Source organism: Oncorhynchus mykiss, chromosome 11 (genome assembly GCF_013265735.2).
Source record: "Oncorhynchus mykiss isolate Arlee chromosome 11, USDA_OmykA_1.1, whole genome shotgun sequence".
In the NCBI taxonomy this organism is placed as follows: Eukaryota; Metazoa; Chordata; class Actinopteri; order Salmoniformes; family Salmonidae; genus Oncorhynchus; species Oncorhynchus mykiss.
This window is the reverse complement of record NC_048575.1, coordinates 40,082,526-40,103,438: the sequence shown is the minus strand read 5'-3', so window position 1 is coordinate 40,103,438 and position 20,913 is coordinate 40,082,526. Positions and strand designations below refer to the sequence as shown.

General features: G+C 44.3%; 1 protein-coding gene across 3 annotated transcripts in view; it reads right to left on the bottom strand.

The window, feature by feature from the left end:
* The window catches only part of ccser1 (coiled-coil serine-rich protein 1), a 109,989-nt gene that overhangs the window by 48,289 nt on the left and 40,787 nt on the right, over window positions 1-20,913 (bottom strand). For 2 of the 3 annotated variants that reach the window (XM_021620867.2, XM_021620868.2), the window contains exons 8-9: window positions 19,382-19,459; window positions 17,551-17,628 (exon numbers count right to left, since the gene is read on the bottom strand). In XM_021620867.2, the coding sequence (XP_021476542.1) occupies window positions 17,551-17,628; window positions 19,382-19,459 (156 nt within the window). Of the gene's footprint in view, window positions 1-10,906; window positions 10,953-17,550; window positions 17,629-19,381; window positions 19,460-20,913 lie in introns of all 3 variants that reach the window. The other variant, XM_036935464.1, reaches the window with a different exon arrangement.

Sequence of the window (20,913 nt, the reverse complement as noted above, 5' to 3'; positions counted from 1 at the left end):
ACACCTACTCATTCAAGGGATTTTCTCTATTTCTTACAATGTTCTACATTGTAGAATAATAGTAAAGACATCAAAACTATGAAATAACACATATGGAATCATGTAGTAAGCAAAAAAGTGTTAAACATATCCAAATATATTTTTTATTGGAGATTCTTCGAATAGCCACCCTTTCCATTGATGACAGCTTTGCACACCTGGAATGCTTTTCCAACAGCCTTGAAGGGGTTCCCACATATGCTGAGCACTTGTTGGCTGCTTTTCCTTCACTCTGCAGTCCGACTCACCCCAAAACATCTCAATGTGGTTGAGGTCGGGGGAATGCGGAGGCCAGGTCATCTGATGCAGCACTCCATCACTCTCCTTGGTCAAATAGTCCTTACACAACCTGGAGGTGTGTTGGGTCATTGTCCAGTTGAAAAACAAATGATATCCCATCTGGTTTGGGCTTAGTGGGACTGGCATATTGCTGCAGAATGCTGTGGTAGCCATGCTCGTTAAGTGTGCCTTGAATTCTAAATAAATCACAGAGTGTCACCTGCAAAGCACCACCACATCATAACACCTCCTCCTCCATGCTTTACGGTGGGAAATACACATGCGGAGATCATCCGTTCACCCACATTGCATCTTACAAAGACACGGCTGATGGAACCAAAAATCTCAGATTTGGACAAAATTTCCACCGGTCTAATGTCCATTGCTCGTGTTTCTTGGCCCAAGCAAGTCTCTTCTTCTTGTTGGTGTCCTTTAGAAGTGGTTTTCTTTGCAGCAATTTTGACCGTGGAGGCCTGATTCACACAGTCTCCTCTGAAGAATTGATGTTGAAATGTGTCTGTTACTTGACCTCTGTGAAGCATTTATTTGGGCTGAAATTTCTGAGGCCGGTAACTCTAAATGAACTTATCTTCTGCAGCAGAGGTAACTCTGGGTCTTCCATTCCTGTGGCGGTCCTCATGAGAGACAATTTCATCATAGCACTTGATGGTTTTTGCGACTGCACTTGCAGAAATTCTAAGTTCTTGACATGTTCCGTATTGACTAACCTTCATGTCTTACTGACCTTCAAGTAATGATGGACTGTCATTTCTCTTTGCTTATTTGGGGCTGTTCTTGCCATAATATGGACTTGGTCTTTTACCAAATAGGGCTATCTTCTGTATACCTCCCCCCTTGTCACAAAACAACTGACTGGCTTAAATGCATTAAGGAAATAGATTCCACAAATGAACTTTTAAGAAGGCACACCTGTTAATTGAAATGCATTCCAGGTGACTACCTCATGAAGCTGGTTGAGGGAATGCCAAGAGTGTGCAAAGCTGAACATTTAAGAGACAACTATCACAGCTCTTCATATGAGAATGAAATGAGGTCGTGGACAGTTTAAACATCCGTTCCAGTATATATGAGCAGTAATCTTGAAATAGTCACAAATAAAACCACCCACCATAAAGTCCCTAATTCAGACAACATAGTTTTTTGGAGAAAGTTATAAATGAAAAAATACTGGACACTTGGAATTATGTTTTTGATGTTTGTTGGGCGGTAACATGGAGAGGACATGAAAGGATGTTGTGGTCCTGGTCCCACAGATGTGGAGAAGGAAAGTGAATCATGGTGGGAATTAGCATTCTAATGAAACTACATGCAACCCACAGTAGTGAAGCCGGAGAATAAGGTATCGGAGGAGAAGAATTTGATCAAGGGAAAGAATAGGAGGGAGTAAAGGAAGAGCAAGCAATGGGGGGAATCTGAAAAGGGGACAAGGACATGAAGAAAAGAGGAAGAACGTGGAGTAGAAGGGGAATAAATAAAGAGGGGGATAGGGATGTAGGCCTGAGAACAGAGAAGGGATGCAGAATGGGTTATAAATGAGTAACGGTGAGAGAGAGAAAAGAAACAGAAAAGTACTGTATAGTCAGAAAGAGAGGGAACATTGCTAGATGTTCCCATAGACTTCCAGCCATTGAGCTAACGACTATCAATTTGAAAGCGCATCTCGGCAGGGATGCGCTGCTAAATGAATATTGAGGAAACACTGGTGGTGGTGTTCTGGGAAAGGATTAAAAAAAAACTTGCAACAAATGGATGTCTTTTTGTCGAGAGCAAAACTTTATTTTCAATCAAAAATAATTGTTCTGGAAGCAAAAACGAGGCTTCAAAGTAAAAAAAAAAATTGCAATCAATTATTTTGTTATAGAGCGCAAAACTTTATGCATTTTATTCCATAAAAATATTTTGAGAACCACATTTTTTATTTGAAAACAAAATTTCATTTTCATTTTGTTATCAACCACCCTCCATTTTGGCAATTTTTTGAGTGTCAGTTTGGCTACAACCAATACTGTTCAGCCTTTCTTTCCGACACAAAGGAAGGATGACTGCGTGATGATGGCATCTCAGGTAAGAAGCACTGTGCTTTCTTCCGTACAACTTTTTACATAGCTCCTGCGATTCAGTGTCGGTCCATTACATTGTACTTACTATATTACATAGATACATAGCGTAGAATGATAAATCATGCAATTATTATTCTAAAGCTAACCAAACGCATTTAGCTACGAACGCATGTTCTCGCCATTTTCAGTTGACTAAATCTAACTTTCTTTCGTGGTAACTCAAAAGCATCCTTGCTTTCTATCCTTGGCACAATAAAGTTATTATATTCTACTCAATCCATAGGCTTCATTAATGCCATTCAGACTTGAAGATGATACAACAACTATGATAGCTGAGGTTCATAGATTGGTATTAATATTAGTTCAGAACCTAACATTTTAGGGTCCATACACAGATCGGCTACATACTGCAGCTAGCTACACATCCATAGGCATACAGTCATTTTTATCCTCTACACAATAAGCAAGTAAATAGTTAGCTAGCTATGTTACTTCAGCTGCATTGCACAGCAAGGCAAGCTTACACAATTGTACATTCAATTTGCAGTAAATGCTTTAGCTAACTAGATTCTTTACATCCACTGTTTCCTAAGACGACAGCCTGGTTTGCTGCTTTTCTCAGGAGTACCTAATACATTAAACAACACAAATTACAATGTCACACTCACGTCATTACACCAGCTAACTGGCTGGCTAATGTTAGCTAGTCAGCTAACTTGCTAAATAGCGATTATCGTAAATTAACTTTATGACAAAATATGCACAATTGGTAATCTCTACATTAACGAACATATTCCTCTCAATTGTACATTTTTTGCTTGACTCGTTATGTTATAATTACTTACATTGGCTTCCCCGTAATGTTTTGTCAGCCATCTTTTCTGTTGAAATTCACCAGGGACGTGTATCTCGCGTCAAATTCGTAATTGGAACCACACGATATGATTGGTCATATAAAAACCTTGGAACCCAAATGCATAATGAGTGATCTAACTCCCTCTTGTGGTGGTCTGGAGCAATGAAGCCATGAAGCTGGGTACCTCTAAGTCCCGCGGTGTAAGCTCACAACTTTTAAAAGAGGAACCACTGTAGATAGAGTGGAGTAGACGAAGTATCAAGGGAATTTAGACAGCTCTGTAAAAATGGTAATCAGGCGCAGCAGTATAAGGCACTGCATCGCAGTGCTAGAGGCGTCACTACAGACCTGGGTTTGATCCCGGGCAGTACCACAACTGGCCGTGATCGGAAGTCCCATAGGGTCGTCCGAGTCCCATAGTGTCGTCCGGGTTAGGGCAGGGTTTGGCCGGGGGGACTTTACTTGGCTCATCGTGCTCTAGCGACTCCTTGTGGCAGGCCGGGCGCCTGCAGGCTGACCTCAGTTGTTGAACAGTGTTTCCTCCGACACATTGGTGAGGCTGGCTTCCGGGTTAAGCAGGCGGGTGTTAAGAAGCGCGGTTCCCGAGCCCGTTGGTGAGTTGCAGCGATGAGACAAGATCACAATTGGCGAGAAAAAGGGGGTAATATACAAAAAAAATAAAAATAATGTGGCTGGTGTGAGACAGTGAGACTATGAATCATATCGCTCCCTGTCTTCCCAACTGGCATCCAGCGGTATGACAGTAATTAGATTAGCCTGCTTCCCCAGTCAATTAATATTTACACTGAACCATTTGAAGTGAGCCGTTAGGGGCAGATGGAAGAAGTTCAGTGCCATGAGCCAAGAGGCATAACATCCTACTCTACTGATAAGAAGAGTAATAGGCCAGTTCCAGAAAAACACGCCAGGGCTGTGGCCACTCAACATCTACAGTTCACAGCCCACCCAAGACACATTGCCCTGCCTGTCATGTTATATATAGCACCTGTAGTGTAGCTGATTGATACAGTACATGTAAGAAAAATGACTAATTAGCTCAGTGTGGGAGTATTCTTGTAAATGAACAATTTTCTCCCAGTAACAAGGTGACAAGACTCCAGGATCATCTATAAAAGGGTTAGTGTGGGTTGTCCTCCGTGCACCCACTCCTTTACTAAAAGCCTGCCTGGTTCCAGCATTTAACTGGCCTTCCTGTGTATGGTTTATGTGGGCTGCTTGCTTGCCTGTTTTGTCCTCCTCCTCCTCCTGTAGCGAGTGTCATTGTTGAGATAATTATTTATTAAGTTGTTCATTATGCCTAGCTGTTGCTGTCTGTCGGGCCATCTGTCCCCAGCGAGGTGCTGCCTCCTCGTTCTGTTCCCCTGGCCGCAGGGGAGAAGGGGACTGCTAGAGTACGATTCACCTTCTGCTGACGGCCACCCACCCCCAACCGCGCACCATGCACCGGGTACAGGGGCAGCGGCTCAGCGGGCACTGGGCCTTCTGTCAGCACTTTAGACCGCTGTGGTTACCTTGACAAACTTATCCCGGACACCAAGTTCAGCCTGCTCACTGGTGCAAAGTCATAACCAATAGATATAGAGAGCCGCAAAAATTATACTTAGACAACTTGCATAGGCCTACGATCTGCCTGAGAGGGAGTGACTGACCAAATATGTCCATGTCATCTGGATATAACATTAGGGTTGTTTGTTGAGTTTGTCATTATATCCCCACTAGCTGTTACTTTAGCAGTGGTATCCAGTTAATGACTAACTAACTAACACCCTTGCTTTTCTTGCAGTTACACTCAAACTTTTCTTTTCTTACTAGCACCAACTTTACTGATAGCTACTTTGAGTAAAAATGTACTTACTATGACTGTGATATGTGGTTCTCTCACCAAGCTACATTAAAGGGATAGTGCGAGACTCTGGCAATTAAGAAGTTTTCTACTTACCCAGAGATTAATTCACTGATAAAAAGTGTACATTACCAAGAAGGAGTGTGATGGAGTTTTGCATCAGATGACCTGGCCTCCACAATCACCTGACCTCAAAACCCAATTGAGATGGTTTGGGATGAGTTGGACTGCAGAGTGAAGGAAAAGCAGCCAACAAGTGCTCAGCATATGTGGGAACTCCTTCAAGACTGTTGGAAAAGAATTCCAGGTGAAACTGGCTGAGAGAATGCCAAGAACGTGCAAAGCTGTCATCAAGGTGAGACGACCATGTATCAGAATAAGTAAAGTTGTACTTTTCCCCAAACAATAACCCATTATGACAATCCAAAAACAGGTTAAGACATTTTTGCCAAAAAAAAAAAAGATGTTAAAAAATATCACATTTACATAAGTATTCAGACCCTTTACTCAGTAATTTTTTGAAGCACCTTTGTTTGGCAGTGATTACAGCCTTCCGTCTTCTTGGGTATGACGCTACAAGCTTGGCACACTTGTAGTTTCTCCCATTCTTCTCTGCAGATCCTCTCAAGCTCTGTCAGGTTGGATGGGCAGCATCGCTACACAGCTTTTTTCAGGTCTCTCCAGAGATGTTTGATCAAGTTCCAGTCTGGGCTCTGGCTGGGCCACTCAAAGACATTCAAAGACTTGTCCCGAAGCACCTCCTGCGCTGTCTTGTCTGTGTGCTTAGGGTCATTGTCCTGTTGGAAGCTGAAGCTTCGCCCCAACTCTTGAAGGAGTTCCTACATATGCTGAACACTTGTTGGCTGCTTTTCCTTCACTCTGAATGATGGTCCCACTAAGCACAAAGCAGATGGGATGGCGTATTGCTGCAGAATGTTTTGGTAGCCATGCTGGTTAACCTTGAATTCTAAATCAATCACCCCTACACCTCCTCCTCCATGTTTCACGGTGGGAGCCAGATCATCCGTTCACCTACTCTGCGTCTCACAAACACACAGTGGGTGGAACCAAAAATGTTGATGTCAGATGTCCACCGGTCTAATGTCCATTTCTCGTGTTTCTTGGACCAAGCAAGTCTCTTCTTCTTGTTGGTGTCCTTTAGTAGTTGTTTCTTTGCAGCGATTCACACAGTCTCCTCTGAACAGTTGATGTTGAGATGTGTCTGTTACTTGAACTCTGAAGCATTTATTTGGGCTGCAATTTCTGAGGCTGGCAACTCTAAATGAACTTATCCTCTGCAGCAGAGGTAACTTTGGGTCTTCCTTTCCTGTGGCGGTCCTCATGAAAGCCAGTTTCATCATAGCGCTTGATGGTTTTTGTACTGCACTCAAAGTTCTTGACATTTTCCAGATTTAAGACATGAAGGTCAGTCAAAGTAATGATGGACTGCCATTCCTCTTTGCGTATTTGGGGCTGTTCTTGCCATAATATGGACTTGGTCTTTTACCAAATAAGGCTATCTTCTGTATACCAACCCTACCTTGTCACAACACAACTGATGGGCTCAAACGCATTAATAAGGAGAGAAATTCCACAAATTAACTTAAGGCACACCTGTTAATTTAAATTTATTCCAGGTGACTACCTCATGAAGTTGGTTGAGAGAATGCCAAGAATGTGCAAAGCTGTCATCAAGGCAAAAAGGTGGATACTATTTTAATTTGTATTGTAACACTTTTTTGGTTACTACATTATTCCATGTGTTATTTAATAGTTGTGATGTCTTCACTATTATTCTACAATGTAGAAAAAAAGCACAAATAAAGAAAAACCCAGAAATTAGTAGGTGTGACAACTTTTGACTGGTACTGTATATGCTGATTAGATAATTATTCAACCCTGAGTCAATACATGCTAGAATCACCTTTGGCCACGATTACAGCAGTGATTCTGTCTGGGTGAGTGCTTTGCACATCTGGATTGTACAATATTAGGCTATTATATTCTTTAAACAATTATTCAAGCTCTGGCAAGTTGATCATTGCTAGACAGACATTTTCAAGACTTGACCGATTTTCATGCTGATTTAAGTAAAAAAAAAAACTGCAACTCCAGTGTATTTGGCCTTGATTTTTAGGTTATTGTATCGCTGAAAGGTGCATTTGTCTCCCAGTGTCTGTTGGAATGCAGAATTAAGTTTTCCTCTTGAATTTTGCCTGTGTTTAGCTCTATTCCGTACATTTTTGTTGAAAAAAACTCCCTAGTCCTTGATGATGACAAGCATACTCACAACATGATGTAGCCACCACCACGCTTTAAAATATGAAGAGTGGTATTCAATGATGTGTTATGTTTGCCCCAAATATAACGCTTTGTATTCAGGACAAAAAGTGAATTTCTGGCCTCCCGAGTGGTGCAGCGTTCTGTCACTGCATTGCACTGCTAGAGGCGTCACTACAGATGAGAGTTCGATCCCGGGCTGTATCACAACCGGCCGTGATCGGAAGTCCCATAGGGCGGAGCACAATTGGCCCAGCGTTGTCCGGGTTAGCGGAGGGTTTAGCCGGGGGAGCATTACTTGAGCTCATCGCACTCTAGCAATTCCTTGTGGCAGGCCGGGCGGCTGTAGGCTGACCTCGGTCATCAGTTGAACACTGTTTCCTCCGACACATTGGTGCAGCTGGCATCCGGGTTAAGCGGGCGGATGTTATTAAGCCCGGTTTGACGGGTCATGTTTCGGAGGACGCAGCGATGAGACAAAATCGAAATTGGGGAGAAAAAGGGGGTAACATTTTTGGGGGGCGGTATTACTTTAGTGCCTTATTGCAAACAGGATGCATGTTTCGGAATATTTTATTCTGTACTGGCTTCCTTTTTTTCACTCTGTCATTTAGGTTAGTATTGTGGAGTTACTACATTGTTGGGTGCCTGTATGTTTGTAGTGTCTGGGTGTATTGATTCACCATCCAAAGTGTAATTAGTAATGTACCATGCCTTAAGGGATATTCAATGTCTGCTTTTTTTAACCCATAGACCAATTTGTTCCCTTCTTTGCGAACCATTAGATAAGCTCCCTGGTCTTTGTGGTTGAATCCGTGCTTGAAATTCACACAGAGTGAGTCCATTCAACTTATTGTGACTTGTTAAGCACAATTTTATTTAGGCTTAACATAAAAGGGTTTAATACTTATTGGACTCTACAGGAAGTGGCTACCAGAAGAAGAGCAGAGAGATGCTAAGAGAGCCTAGGCCGTCCTCCTTTAGGATGACATGCCAGTATGCTGAATGGGGAACACACGAGTCGTTCAGGTTGTCCCACGCCAGCCTGGCCAGGAGCCAGCGCACTTATCTCGATCTAATCCTGCACAATGATGCAGCACAGAGCACCTCTTAATTATGGGCAGAGGCACTCTTCTCTCACAACACAGACAAAAGCGCATGCACACGTGCACACACAAATGTGCACACACGCACGCACAAACGCTAATGCGCATGACACACACAACAACCAGAAACAAACAAACGGATACATCAAAAAAACATGCATCTTATTCATCACAAGCGTACAGCATACAGATACAGGAGCCTTTGAGCGGAAAATCTGTCAGTGCGAGAGCTGCTGCTACGGCATCTCAAACAGCAAATGCATAGACAACGGAAGGCAGGCTTCATCAACACGTCACACACCACTTTGAAATGAGCTGGAGGCAGTATGCATTTTGGAAACATACAGTTTACTTAATTGTTTGAAACCTGAACGTTTTATTACATATTATGGAGGCATGTCTTTACCTTGCTTCAAAGTAGCCTAGCAAAAATCAGACCCATAATCGGAGGGTATTAACCAAAGGCACAATCCTAGTCATATAAGCAGCCCATGCTACTTGTTGCCTATCAGATCTCCCCCTCTTTCTAAATTTCTAGGATATTTTCCTCTCTGTCACATGTGCTTTAGACTGTTTTTTCCCACTAATTGCATTATGGAACAAACATTTGCACGTAGCCTACTGCCTTGTGTGCGTTGCTGCACTTATAATGTGAAGAAATAATAGTTCATCAACATTTTAATATAATTATTCTGATTTGTTGCATCAGACTCATTTCTTTTTAATTTTTTAAAATGTTGCCTAGGCCTACTGGTTGCATAAATGTGGGATCTATCGTCCCACAACTGTCCCAGAGTCTGTTTGAAATAGGGTATTTCTTCCTTGTCAAGCTGACCAATAAAATAGGTCAACTTTTCTACTATGGGGGATAGTAGAGTGACATAGGCTAGTGATTTTGCTGTTCGTTCCTCGTCTTGTTGGGCGAGGAAAAGTAAATGTGAACAGTTATTCCAGCATCTTCAAAGTGCACATCAGAATTCAGTAAGAATCCTTGCATCCTCGACTTGCTGTTAAAAAAAAAAAGATTACCGTAATCTAAATGTGATTTGTCATTCTGAGCACCGCGGATGGACGCCTTAATCAGTTTACTCACCCAATGCACATGGGTCCTGTCAATCTCTCAAATTGTTCAGCACCACATTTTCCTAACGAAATCCTGGTGTGCACATACTACAACCTAGAGACATCAATATGAAAAGCAATGTTTTCAGATACAACAATTCACCAACCTCTGAAGTGGTTGTATTCCAAAAGTTTGGGGGTATTTCAGAGGTTGTTTGTATCCCCGTACTTGCCTGTGTATGGTTGCAAGTCTGAACCAGGCAAAAAGATGTACGTTCGTGGGAAACCAATGAGGATCAAGGAATTATATCCACACACATACGGTCCTAGTAATCACCCCAGACAGGTACCCCAACCAACCACAAACAATGAAAAGCATCCAGATTATGCACGTGGTGGCCACCTGGTCTGTGAACCTCAAAGAGCATGTGCTTGCTTCTGTTCCAGGGCGTACCTATTAGCTAGCTAGCTCTGGTCCGCACTAGCTCTGGTCCGCAATAATTAGCTCTGATCCAGGGCGTAGCTAGAAGTTAGTGCGGACCAGAGCTAGCTAGCTACACCCTAGAGCAGAGTTAGTGCGGAACAGAGCTAGATAGCTACACCCTGGACCAGAGCTAGTGTGGACCAGAGCTAGATATACTAGCTATGCCCTGGACCAGAGCTAGTGACATATTACAGCTCTGGTCCAGGGTGTTGGAGCACTGCATATGCACATACCAACAGGAGCTTTCATCCATCCCTGCCTGCTACTGCCCTATGGGTACACTCTACAAGGTAGTCTGTTCATTCCTCTCACAATTCCACCTGGTATACGCACGCACGCGCTGTTAGTGGACGCAAGGAGGCTATTTAGTAACAAACCACGATCGCAGAACTCAACGTGAAACAATAGCAGAACCTGGGTAAACCAATCATGGAAGACAAGGGCCACAATATGAACCATAGGGAAAGTGAGCGATTCATACTACCATTCCTAATGCAATCGGTGCAACTAGCAGAGATGTACGTGGCTTTGTTAGAGCATAGTGCACCTAAATCAGACTGGAGAGGTCAGCTAGTGCATAACCTCTGTGGCTCAGCTGACAGGACAAGGAGGGGGAGGCAAAGGCTGACAGATCAGGGTCAAGGGTGAAAAGCAGGGTTCAGGAGGTGCAGTGACTGGGGGGTTAAGTAGTGGCCTAACGCCAGGGCCTAACTGGCATGCCATGCTTCAGGTGCAGGGGACATTCTCTACGGTACGGTACTGTATAGTATAATGCAGGGAGCATTCTCCAGTAGTCCACAAAGCAGGAAACACAACAACACACTCACACACAAGTCCAGATCAAACACCACTCACTTAGAGGCCTGCGTGACAACATGACCGTGCTCCCGCAAGCTCTGCCCTGTAAACAAAACACACCAATATCTTGGGATCAATGTCAGCAAACCTGGAATAGGGGGGAATCAGGGGTGGATAACATGGCAGCTTAACAGCCTGCATAGTGCACTAGATACCAAATGTTAAAAAATATTTAAAAAACTGTGCATCCTTCTGGTAGATATTATTGATGTAGGGCCAGGAGTTAGTCCTGTTGATGTAGGACCAGGAGTTAGTCCTGAGCATGATGGCCTCCTGATCGGTTGACAAGGACAAGAAGAAAGTTCTGGCTTCCTTCACATAACCTTCATCTGATCCAGTATGGATGAGTACCAATGCCCTGGCTGCAGGCCTGCACGTCTCCCTCCAAGTTCCACCTGCCATACTTAGCGCCCTCCTGTGTTTACAAGGTCCTGGACGTTGGAGGAGGGGCCTCCTGCAGTAAGGGGCAGCTGCTGCAGCACCACAGCAGGCTGATAGAGGGACACCTCTGCCAGTAAAAGTTGATGGCCACTGTAAAAATCACCGTAAAAACACTATTTCCCTTTTCAGGGCCCTAATAACCCTGCCTCCGTCCAGACTGCACATGAACATGCAGATCGGGCAGACGCCTCAGGGGCCCACCCCACACATTACATCAGGCTTAATGGTGTGTATGATCCTCGTCCACTCCCCACTCAGTGTCAGGAGCCCAAAAGGAGTTACGGTTAAGGAGCCGTGGTCTGGGCACAGGCGAGAACTCATTTTATCACCTTCGCATACACTCTGGGAGAAGTAGGACAGACCCAAAACCATAAAGCTGAGCTGGGATATACAGATGGAGGGACAGCAGAAAGAGGTGGAGGGAGAAGAAGCGGGGAGGAAAATGAAAATAAAAATAAGGGGGGGGGATTACAAAAAGAGGGGAAAGGGGAGGGAGGTCTAAAGAGGACAGGCCAGCACCATAAAGATGAGGAAGGATATACAGATGGACGGACAGCTGAAAGAGGAGGAAGTAGGAAGACATTTAAAAAGAGGGGAGAGTAAGTAGGGCAGAAAGATTACTTTCTGCAGTGCTTTACCATTAGTCAGAGGTAGCGGTAGATCTGGAATTGGGGACGAGACAGAGACCTAATTTAGCTGGTTGTAGATCTGGACAGAGAAGGAACAATCTTGGCTTAAAATGAGAGTTGAGTATGCAGTTTTCAATCTTGAATTGCATACCTTAAATCTCAAAACTTTGCGTCCCTCAAGCAAACTTCTAGGCCTAACAATACCGACCATATTGATAAATTCTACTAAACTCTGCAAAAAAACAAAAACCAACATCCTCTCACTGTCAACTGCATTTATTTTCAGCAAACTTAAAGTTTCAATATTTGTATGAACATAACAAGTTTCAACAACTGAGAGAAACTGATCGAGATGCACCAGATTTGCCTGTTCTTGCTGTGAGATGTTACCCCACTCTTCCACCAAGGCACCTGGAAGTTCCAGGAAATTTCTGGGGGGGGGGGGATGGCCCTAGCCCTTACCCTCAGTTTCAACAGGTCCCAGATGTGCTCAAAGGGATTGAGATCCGGGCTCTTCATTGCACATGGCAGAACACTGACATACCTGTCTTGCAGGAAATCACACACAGAACGAGCAGTATGGCTGGTGGCATTGTCATGCTGGAGGGTCATGTCAGGATGAGCCTGCAGGAAGGGTACCACATGAGGGAGGAGGATGTCTTCCCTGTAACGAACAGCGTTGAGATTGCCTGCGATGACAACAAGCTCAGTCCGATGATGCTGTGACACACCGCCCCAGACCATGATAGACCCTCCACCTCCAAATCGATCCCGCTCCAGAGTACAGGCCTCGGCGTAACACTCATTCCTTCGACAATAAACGCAAATCCGACCATCACCCCTAGTGAGACAAAACCGCGACTCGTCAGTGAAGAGCACTTTTTGCCAGTCCTGTCTGGTCCAGCAACGGTGGGTTTGTGCCCATAGGTGTGATGTCTGGTGAGGATCTGCCTTACAACATGCCTACAAGCCCTCAGTCCAGCCTCTCTCAGCCTATTGCGGGCAGTCTGAGCACTGGAGGGATTGTGCGTTTCTGGTGTAACTCAGGCAGTTGTTGTTGCCATCCTGTACCTGTCTGGCAAGTGTGATGTTCGGATGTACCAATCCTGTGCAGGTGTTGTTACACGTGGTCTGCCAGTGCGAGGACGATCAGCTGTCTGTCCTGTCTCCCTGTCTTAGGTGTCTCACAGTACGGAGATTGCAATTTATTGCCCTGGCCACATCTGCAGTCCTCATGCCTCCTTGCAGCATGCCTAAGGCACATTTACACAGATGAGCAGGGACCCTGGGCATCTTTCTTGTGGTGTTTTTCAGAGTCAGTAGAAAAACCTCTTTAGTGTCCTCAGTTTTCATAACTGTGACCTTAATTGCCTAACGTCTGTAAGCTGTTAATGTCTTAACGACCGTTCCACAGGTGCACGTTCATTAATTGTTTATGTTATGTTTCATTGAACAAGCATGGGAAACAGTGTTTAAAACCTTTATAATAAAGATCTCTGAAGTTATTTGAATTTTTACGAATTATCTTTGAAAGACAGGGTCCTGAAAAAGGGACATTTCTTTCTTGCTGAGTTTAGATTCATATACCTTTGATAAAAATGTGTCCCATTCAAGCATTTGGCCGTCATTGTAAATAAGAATTTGTTCTTAACTGACTTGCCAAGTTAAATAAAGATTAAATACATATTAAACAGGCAAATTGTGCCTTAAAAACACTTCGAAATCTCTTCCTTTACAATTCCCGTAGACATCATCGCCCCACTTTTCCTCAGTTTCGATCTCAACTCTCAGTACATATCCATCTCACGTAGAAAGAGCCAGGCCTATCTATACTGAACAAAAATATAAACGTAACATGTAGAGTGTTTCATGAGCTGAAATAAAAGATCCCAGAAATGTTTCATAATTCACAAAAAGCTTATTTCTCTCAAATTTTGAGTACAAATTTGTTTACATCACACTAGTGAGTATTTCTCATTTTCCTAGATAATCCATCCACTTGACAGGTGTGGCATATCAAGAAGCTGATTAAACAGCATGATCATTACACAGGTGCACTTTGTGCTGGGGACAATAAAAGGCCACTAAAATGTGCAGTTTTGTCACGCACAATACCACAGATGTCTCAAGTTGAGGGAGCATGCAATTGCAGGAATGTCAACCAGAGCTGCTGCCAGAGAATGAAATGTTCAGTTATCTACCATAAGCCGCTTCCAACGTTGTTTTAGAGAATTTGGAAGTATGTTGAACTGGCATTACAACCACGTGTAACCACGCAAGCCCCGGACCTCTACATCCGGCTTCTTCACCTGCGGATAGACTGAGACCAGCCACCCGGACAGCTGAGGAAACAGGACCTTTTGTGGGGAAAACTAATTCTGATTGGCTGGGTCTATCTCCACAGTGGGTCGGCCTGTCGTGCAAGTGGGTGGGCCTATGCCCTCCCAGGCCCACCCATGGCTGCGCACCTGCACCAGTCATGTGAAATCCATAGATTAGGGCATAATGAATTTATTTCAATTGACTGATTTCCTTATATGAACTGTAACATAGTAAAATCATTAAAATTATTGAGTTTATATTTTCGTTCAGTGTAGTTGTCAACTAGCATCTAGTTGTCAACACAGTGTCTGTCAATAGCACAATCATTGATCATTCCTGACCCTCATTCACAGCTCCCTCTGAAGCTCATGTCCTCAACCCTGGCTCCTTGTTCAAAGACACAATATGACTGTACTGAGAATAAAACGGAAACAGATAAAAACACAATCAAAACCGAGAAACTGAATGGGGGGAGGGGGGGTTTGTTGTGGGAAGTGCTTTGCAGTGGAAGCCTCTTGTTATACCCCTGGTGCGCTCCCATCTTTCCTGCTGGGATCAGAGATTAGGAAAGCGTAGAACGCTCCGCAGGTGCCTCTCGGAATGCTGAAAGTGTTGCGAATGGAATTCAGGGCCGAGGAGAGATGAGAGAGCCCTGCAGGGTGAAGTTTGATGCCCGAGTTGAAATGGTCGCCATGCACAGGTGTTTACAGAGCAGTGGAGAGCAGGAGGATTGCATTGCCAGGGCTTGGTGGCCTGCTCCCAGCACAGAATCCCCGCTGGCATCTGGCTGGCGCATGGCACAGGGATGCCAGTCTGCTCCATGTTCATGGAGCCTCTTTAATAAGTGCTGTCATTCCACTAAAAACAGATTTATGACTGCAAGAGGAATCTTCGGGAAGAAAGGCAATCCATTTAACATCTTATCTCCCCTACAGAGGGGGACTAAATGTTCGCTTAAGTGTTTTTCCATTTAAATGACTGTCTACAACAGCTTACAGGCAACACTATAAATTCCCGGGCTTTTAGCGGCTCCCTTCATCCTTTTAAGTAGCAACAACAGTGACCACAAGGAGACTGGAGAGAGGGGCACAGAGAAAAAGGAAGAGAGAGGGAAGAGTGCTGCACATCAAGTACTTTTGATTCCCTATAAAATGTCCCTCTTAAGAATGCTTACTTCTCCAAGCCAATTTAATGCGCAATCTCAATCGATTCAAGCCCCTGAAAAAACTTTTTCAAATACCCTGTACCTAGAGCTGTTAAGTCTCTGCAGGACATCAAATAGCCTCTCCTTCTGGCAACACATTCGCTCTACTATTTTTCTTTCTCCCTCTCTCTCAGTGCTGGAAATCCTTAAAATACTATCTGAAGACGTGAGAGGCTTCACACGGCATCTATTCATTCTGTTGAGTCATTCGACTGCCTTGCTCATGCATTTGCTATCGACACTTGAAGAGCGGATTCAAACTCAAGTCTTCCTCTCTTCATTGGTTCACCTATGAACATACACTTCACCTAGGAACATGCACTTCCAGCTGCATGACGCGTGGGTGCTTGGCCCAACAACTTTTCCAGGCCTTTGAGAAGTCTTTGCACCAGAGCCTTGGTTCTTTTGGAGTGGGTGGACAGGACTGATGACCAAAACAGAGCGGACACAGGGAAGTCTCTGGTGGTTATATGGGGCTGAACAGAGAGAGTACAGTGCTTGATCTGCCTCTCCCTGTCAGCGAATTAGCTCCAATGGAGAGGGAGAACGTGCTCCAAAAAAATAAGACGTCCTCCTGAAGTCACACCAGCCTTCGAAATAGCTGACCCACTTGTAGACACACTTTAGATAACTGCCTGTCCTCGATGTTGTAACCGATAAAGGTTTGCAGTATATACGCACGGGAGCCTGAAGATGGCAACTCATCTGCTGCTGCTACTACTGCTGCTGTTGCTGAGTAAAATAACCTGTAAAACCTTGGGAGAGGTAAAGAACGTGGTGATGTGGAACGCTACAGTACATGAGACGATACACACGTATCTTCATGACACACCACTTCTCAACTCCATTACCCCAAGCAAAGAGAGGGAAAACTTCAGAAAAGCAGTCCTTAAGACTTACGCAATAACATAATATATGCAAGCTTTCTTCATAAGCACAAATCTCCAATTCGCCCGTGTTCCTTTCAGCGATGACACTCTAGGCCAAGTATAATGGGGTGCTGACACATTTGTGTTGCATTAGGCCCTGAACCAGTGGAGGCAATTACAGGGGGCCATTTGAATGTACATTATGGAAGCACATTAGTAAGAACAGCAAACAAAGACTAGAGACATTTAATGAGAAAAATATATACACGAGCCTATCTTTGTATGGGCAGAGGAATGCGTCGCCCACTAAAACCCATGTCAGAGTGATAGAAAATTAATGATTGCGATGATGAACCCCACTCTGTGCTTTTTCCACTGCTTAGCTGTAGGCAAACATTGTGTGATGCCTGCCATATAAATGAGCGATAACAGAACCCCTCCACCAAGACTAGCCCATTACAGGCTTAACTAAATGATTAAGTGAACATTTTGGTCCATATGTGCTTCGCAACACTGTACAGACAAACCTTTTTTGTACGAGTAACTCTGAAATTGAACCTTAATCGTTAGGAACATGAAATGAAAGAACACAGGAGCACACATAGCCACGGACATTTAGTCAGTCACATCGTGTCGTTTCCAGATGTGTTCTGGAAAATTTACAAAAAGTAAGCCATACTTAATATCGTGAGGAAAATGTGAACACAACATGTGCTATCTATGTCTGTTGATGTGCACTGTGTGTGTAAAGGAGTATGTAGCTTAGTTAAGAACCATATCCATTGTCATTGTGTGCATGCGCAGTGGGGAATGTTTCCAGAGACAACAAGAGAGATGCAAACTCACTATGCTTTTTTTGTTGCTATTACAGAGATGCTTCATTTTAGGCAGTCATCTGTCAAGTCCCGTGTTCCCAAACGGTCCCAACACCCTCGGCCAAGCAAGCTGAACAGAACACTGGGCCGGACCCATAGTTCTCATAGAATAGACAGCACTTTACAATGGCAGTGAGATAACACCGAGGCTGCTGAATGTCTAAGACATCTCCAAAAGGGAAGATCTAAGTGGAAGGCCATAATTCCATTTGGAGAAAAAAAAGACAGATGCTAAAACGGCAGGGGTGCCTCGACAGTTCCATTTGGATCTCTGTTGTAGCAGAGTGATCCGTGGACTCACCTCTGGTCCAGGAGGGTCAGTCTGCGTAGTTCGGTCAGGTTTTTGGCAGGTGGGCTTCAGGGCAGCTTTGGCACACTCCTGCACGCAGAACACACAGACCAACGTCAGAGACGGTCACTCATACTGCGGCTCGGAGTTCTTCCTGGTCAGGTCATGTGGTCAGGAACAACTCCCAGCCTACATTACGTCATAGTTAGGGCCAGGAGTTTTGTCCTGACCGTGTGGCTTGACTATGAAAAATCCCAGGACCAAGTAGTATTATTAGTACCTTTTTAATGCACGCGGTTTAAGAACACCACATGCCAAAAAAAGCGCCACAGAAAATATTACATTCCAGCCGACAAAACCCCCCTAAAATCACTAAAATATTGAACCACGTTACCTCGCAAAGTGCACCAAAAAAAGAAGTCATATCAACTGACAGGGGAGTGCTGGCCAATGTGCTGCAAGGTCTTACTCGGGCAAAATGAACGCTTCTCAGCGGACAGATTTCAGCAGGTTTGGCTAAGAGCTGCCGTTTCCTTGTAAATTACAGCCCTTTTTTTTGGGGGGGGGGGGCTGCTTACGATTCCGCTGCAATGCTGCTGGTGAGTGTTATGTTCTGTTAATATCAATTCTACCAATTAGGGTTCAGAAATCTGAGGCATATGTCATGAATTTAAGTGAGGTATGCTGTCGCAGCAGACATGGCTGGTGTGTGCAGCATGCAATCTGCCGGAGAGTGAGTATCGTCACACCAACCGCGCCAGATTTCAAACAGTACGGGGGCTTCCAACATCCCTCGTCTTTGGCTGAGATCCTCAAATCATGAGGAACCTGATTGATTGGGCCATCCTTATCTGAGCTGGGCCAACAACACATTAAACAGTCTGTGTTTTCCTATGGACCATATGGTAGTCTGAGGAGAAGGAGAGAGGAGCAATCGGTACCTAGAACCAGAATGTGCAAATACACAGATGTCAAATGGGAACCGACTCTATGGAGCATACTGGCGGCACCAGGCATGTGACATAGAAGAGACGATGTATGAAGCCTCGGGAGCAACGTATCAAATTATATTCTCTCTCAGTGCAATATATCAACTTGACAACGGCGCTACAAACCCTCCCAAAATACTTGACATTCCAGTCTTGCATTTAAAGTATTTGGGGTTTTGATCCGATTCCAACATTCCAAACATGATTTATTTGTTTAGCTTTCTAAATTTGGTCAAAGCAGATTAAAATTAGCATTCAACAACACTGTACTTTTCCCTTCATATTTGTCTTTAATTTATATTAACGACAGGGAGAGGAGAGAGCAATGCTGCATGTGATAGGCTGGAGAAAGTCAGAAACAAGGAAACAAAATGGGTGGGGGGGGGTACTACTATTAGAAGAGTCTCCTCAGTGCCCTCTGCTGTTGTCATGGACTCCCCCACTTCACTCGCTCGTCATCATCATCATCATCATCCTCCTCCACACTAGTGGTGAGTAGCTAATATTTTTTTGTTCTCCCTGTATCTAGCTCCTAACCATGTATTATCCACAGTCTGTGTGTTTGTCTCTCAGAGCAGCCAGTCCAGGACACTCAAGAGGAACTCCTACAAGCAGAGATGCTGTCTGTGTGCACCGTGCTGAGGTGTTCCATACCCAAAAGCAACCAAGTTGTTTCTGTTTTGCACAGGCAACTTTTAAAAGACAGCCCTTTTTGCATCCCGTATCCCATTTTGTATTTAATTGTACTCTATTGTATCGAAGTGATCTGAATTTCTAATGGAAGACGACACACAAATTCAAATGTTCAGACCGTCTTCTCAAACATTGTGGTAGTGCTACGGTACGTCTCTCACCAGTTCAGCCTGCAGTCGGAAGATCAGCTCATCCTTCTCCCTCAGCTGCAGCAGCAGAGCCTCTTCCCTCCCCGGCTCCTGGAAAGGAGTACAGACCAAGTCACACACAGTACTTCAGAAAGGGAATAAGTTAGGGGAGGTGAACACTGAGCGTTGAGCCACCACAGCACTACCGTAGAGTTGGTGATGGCTAGAATGTGGATTGAGAACACAGACCACTGTATTATGTTATAAGTGAACAGGGAGGCGGAGAGAGGACTGAAAAGTGTGTGGACAGTACATGCAAGGACTCCTCTGGTAAACTTAAGGCGAACTATGACCGCAGCAATTATAGATAGGGGAGGGAGGCACTTCCAAAAGACAGGAGAGGATGGAGCAGGCCCTAGGCAGGAGAGACCATGGCAGCAATGAGGAACCATACACCCACTCACACAACCAAGATGGCCCACTTCAAAACGTACTGGTCGAGAGAGAGCGAGCAAGAGCGAGTGAGAGTGAAACAAAAGTCCACCAACACGGAGCCAAGATAATGGCTGCAGACAAACTAGAACAATATGGCTGTGAGTTACATAAGGCAAGTTGAAGCCATTCAATCTCTTGCCCAGAACCCCCGGCAGATACTTTGTGGAAAGGTCCTCGACCCTTGCTGCACTTTCTCAGACGGCCATGTTGTTTCTGAAATCTGTACCGATTGCACAATGTGCACTTTGGATGAGTTGCCCTTACTGATGTTCTGCTATAATGAGAGCCCTGGCAGATCCCTTCAAAAGAAAGGTAAGCTCAAGGCAGTGGATGGGCAACAACATTATAAGACCATTAGTATGTCACCGAACTATCATACCATGTGTTCTAAGTAACCCCATGTTGCAAACTTGAATTGGCTTAGTGCCTTCTGCTACTTTATGCCTGTTATTTCTTTTCTTTGGGTTTCTCACACAACCTCAAACGTCTCTGTCAGTCACTGTCTTCTGGCCCACTGTTACTGTGATATCCTCCTTAACAGTTAGTTTCTTTCTGAAATAGACCTTGCTATGAAATATTCAAACTAAATGTCAATATTATTAGCCAGATAATGCCATGAAAGCCTGTGTTTTTGTCCCCCTTCGGTGGGGTCACGTCCCGGGGAGGTCACAGAGTAAACAAGGAAATGAAACATCCTCTAAACCTTCGCCTGAGGGGAATCCTTAATTCTGTATCCATTAGAGAAGTTCAATGAGAGGCACTTTATCTCCACATTACCATAGCTAGGACCTCTGGGGGGTGGGTGAGAGAGGGAGAGTGGGTCCCAGTCCCACAGACTCGCAGGGGAGCACAGCAGCACCCTACCCTCCGTCACCCCTATGAATAAACAGAACAATAAGTATGCAGCATCTCTCCATCCTCACAATTATCCTGACCACCCAAGGTTAACAGAGTTGGGCTCAATGTCTGTATCAGGGTTGGGCTCAATTCCAATTAGAAATATTTTCATCAGCGATCCATTGAGGAAAATTGTCATTTCAATGTACTTCCTGAATTGACTGAATTAAACA